The sequence below is a fragment of the Phycodurus eques genome, chromosome 13 (genome assembly GCF_024500275.1).
Source record: "Phycodurus eques isolate BA_2022a chromosome 13, UOR_Pequ_1.1, whole genome shotgun sequence".
Lineage (NCBI taxonomy): Eukaryota > Metazoa > Chordata > Actinopteri > Syngnathiformes > Syngnathidae > Phycodurus > Phycodurus eques.
Window position 1 is genome coordinate 5,303,192 of NC_084537.1, and position 2,184 is coordinate 5,305,375.

At 41.5% G+C, this 2,184-nt stretch overlaps 1 protein-coding gene across 2 annotated transcripts in view; it reads right to left on the bottom strand.

Annotated features, from left to right (window-relative positions):
- LOC133411657 (serine/threonine-protein kinase OSR1-like) overlaps positions 1-1,863 on the bottom strand; it is a 17,354-nt gene extending 15,491 nt beyond the window's left edge. For both annotated transcript variants that reach the window (XM_061694262.1, XM_061694261.1), the window contains exons 1-2: positions 1,660-1,863; positions 913-1,025 (exon numbers count right to left, since the gene is read on the bottom strand). In XM_061694262.1, the coding sequence (XP_061550246.1) occupies positions 913-1,025; positions 1,660-1,729 (183 nt within the window). In that variant the 5' untranslated portion in view covers positions 1,730-1,863. The remainder of the gene's footprint in view (positions 1-912; positions 1,026-1,659) is intronic.
- Positions 1,864-2,184: the final 321 nt, after the last annotated feature.

Below are 2,184 nucleotides of genomic sequence, written 5' to 3' on the forward strand. Positions count from 1 at the left end.
AACTTGTGACATTGCAATCCAAAATGAGCAATACAATTAAACGATTACACACACAAGATAATTTCATTCTCAACAAAATTTACCAATCTGACGCAAATGAGCATGTACCTAAGTGCATAAGGGATAACGACTAGCAGGAAAAGAACCAAGGAAGCCTGCCAACAGATGGCACGTTTACTGTGCAGAAAATGGGTAAACACTTTCTTGTTCCATCTCCAGTATGAGTCTGTCAGGCGTCTTCAGTGAGTAGTGAATTACTATTTTTACTTTGTTTTATTATACACTGGGTATTGGGTAATGTCGCTGTACTTGTATCGCTGTATGACAATGAGTACTGTTGTCAGTCAGCGATGTAGTAATCGGACGATGTTTATTATTGTGTTTGGAGTTTAATGCCATGTTGTGCAGTGCATCATACCTGTATTTTGACACGTGCACAATTTATTCTGAATAGAAAGGTACGTATTAAAGATTATATACATTATAATCATTCAATCGTGTGTCATACATTTCATAAGTTTAGCATCCTGTACACAAACAGTTAAAACTAAATGAACACTCAAACATGTTACAGGTTGGCTGTTTGCATGGGGATTTTTTCGATTGCTCAATAGATAACTTGACTAAAATGGGACAGCGAAGTGTGTGAGTGCTTCGTTGTGACAATTTAATGCCATAAAATTGTGAAATGCTGCATTAGGAATTAATAAAGTAAAAAAAAAAAAAAAAAAGTTTTAAACTTTTTAATCATAGCCACTCAGTTTTATGTACTCTTTGTATCAAGGTTTTGAGCCTTCTCGGTGAGATCGGACCCAAACTATTTCACACCACACTCCCACCACGCAGAATACGGACGGTATCCACACTGTACTGCAGATGTGAAATATCTCACAATTGACGACAATTTCTTACCAGGAGCTCATCCATGCTCGTTTGACATTTTTCAAGGTTGATGCGTTTTATGGCCACCTTCTCCTTTCTGGGCTTGCAGGTGGCTGCTTGGACCACTGCAGTGGCTCCACTGCCTGAAAACACAAACAAAGGTTTGAAGCAAATCTATCCAAGAAATGGCTTTAAACACTCACTAGTCACATCAACTGCGTAATTTAACAAAATAATTTTAATGATCCATTTAATACATGAACTGGATCAGAAAATATGCTTTTACAAAAATGTACAGGACTGGTTTAAGTTGGTGTGGTGCATGGCTGCCTTGCATCAAACTCAAGATTTTAAATTCGATTCAAAAATGGCCGTGGAATTACAGCTGTCTCTCAGTTTGATGGCACGTCCCTTTAACTCTACCTGTACAACGTTACGACCGCTAAAGTTATCTAGACTGGTGTAAAATGCAGGTAGAGTGTAGCGTGTGCTCCAGAGCACCACCCACCCACCCAGTCACTGACGAGACCACACTAGGCGAACAAGCCCTTTAGTTTCATGGCGAATTGCTGCAAGAGTCTTAAACCATCTATTCAAACTACTGCTGGTCAATTCGCAAGCAGGCTCTACGTGTTTTATAACCGTGGCCTGATTGAAGAACGCGTCGAACCTGGCCTTGTGTTCCACGCAACACTACTTGGCTAGTCGCGGTTTAGCATCACCCTGATTAAAACAGCGGATGCTAGCAGGCAAACATTAGCAGGCGAGGCTACCCACCTATCACCTCGTTGAGAACGTAGTCATCCTTGTCGATTGACCAGGATTGTGTGGACTGCTCGTCTGCCATAGTGTCGTTGTGGGGACGTTGAAGTAGGGAGTCCGATTTGTCGGAAATGCGTTGACTGAAATGATCGCTGGAGACTACTCCATTTGGCACTACTAGTACCGACTGAGGCTCTTGGGCGACAAATGCGGTCGCTGCTGTCAACACAACTTGACGTGAGACTGACGTATTGAATGACGTCAGTACAAATAAGAGGGACAATGACTCCGCCATCTTGAATGTACAAACGTAGTACACTCGTAGCACGTGATTTACTTTTAAGTATTTTGGTACCACTTGACTTGCCACACATGTAAGTTTGGTTAAGGGTGAACTTCTAGGGAGCTGCCACATTTTGTATTTAACTTAATCAAATATGGACGTCATTTTTTATTTTATCGAGACTACGGTGTGGCTAATACAATGCGTTTAGGGTCTTTCTGTCGTCGACATTGCCAGGCGAAGCCCACACTGCAAAT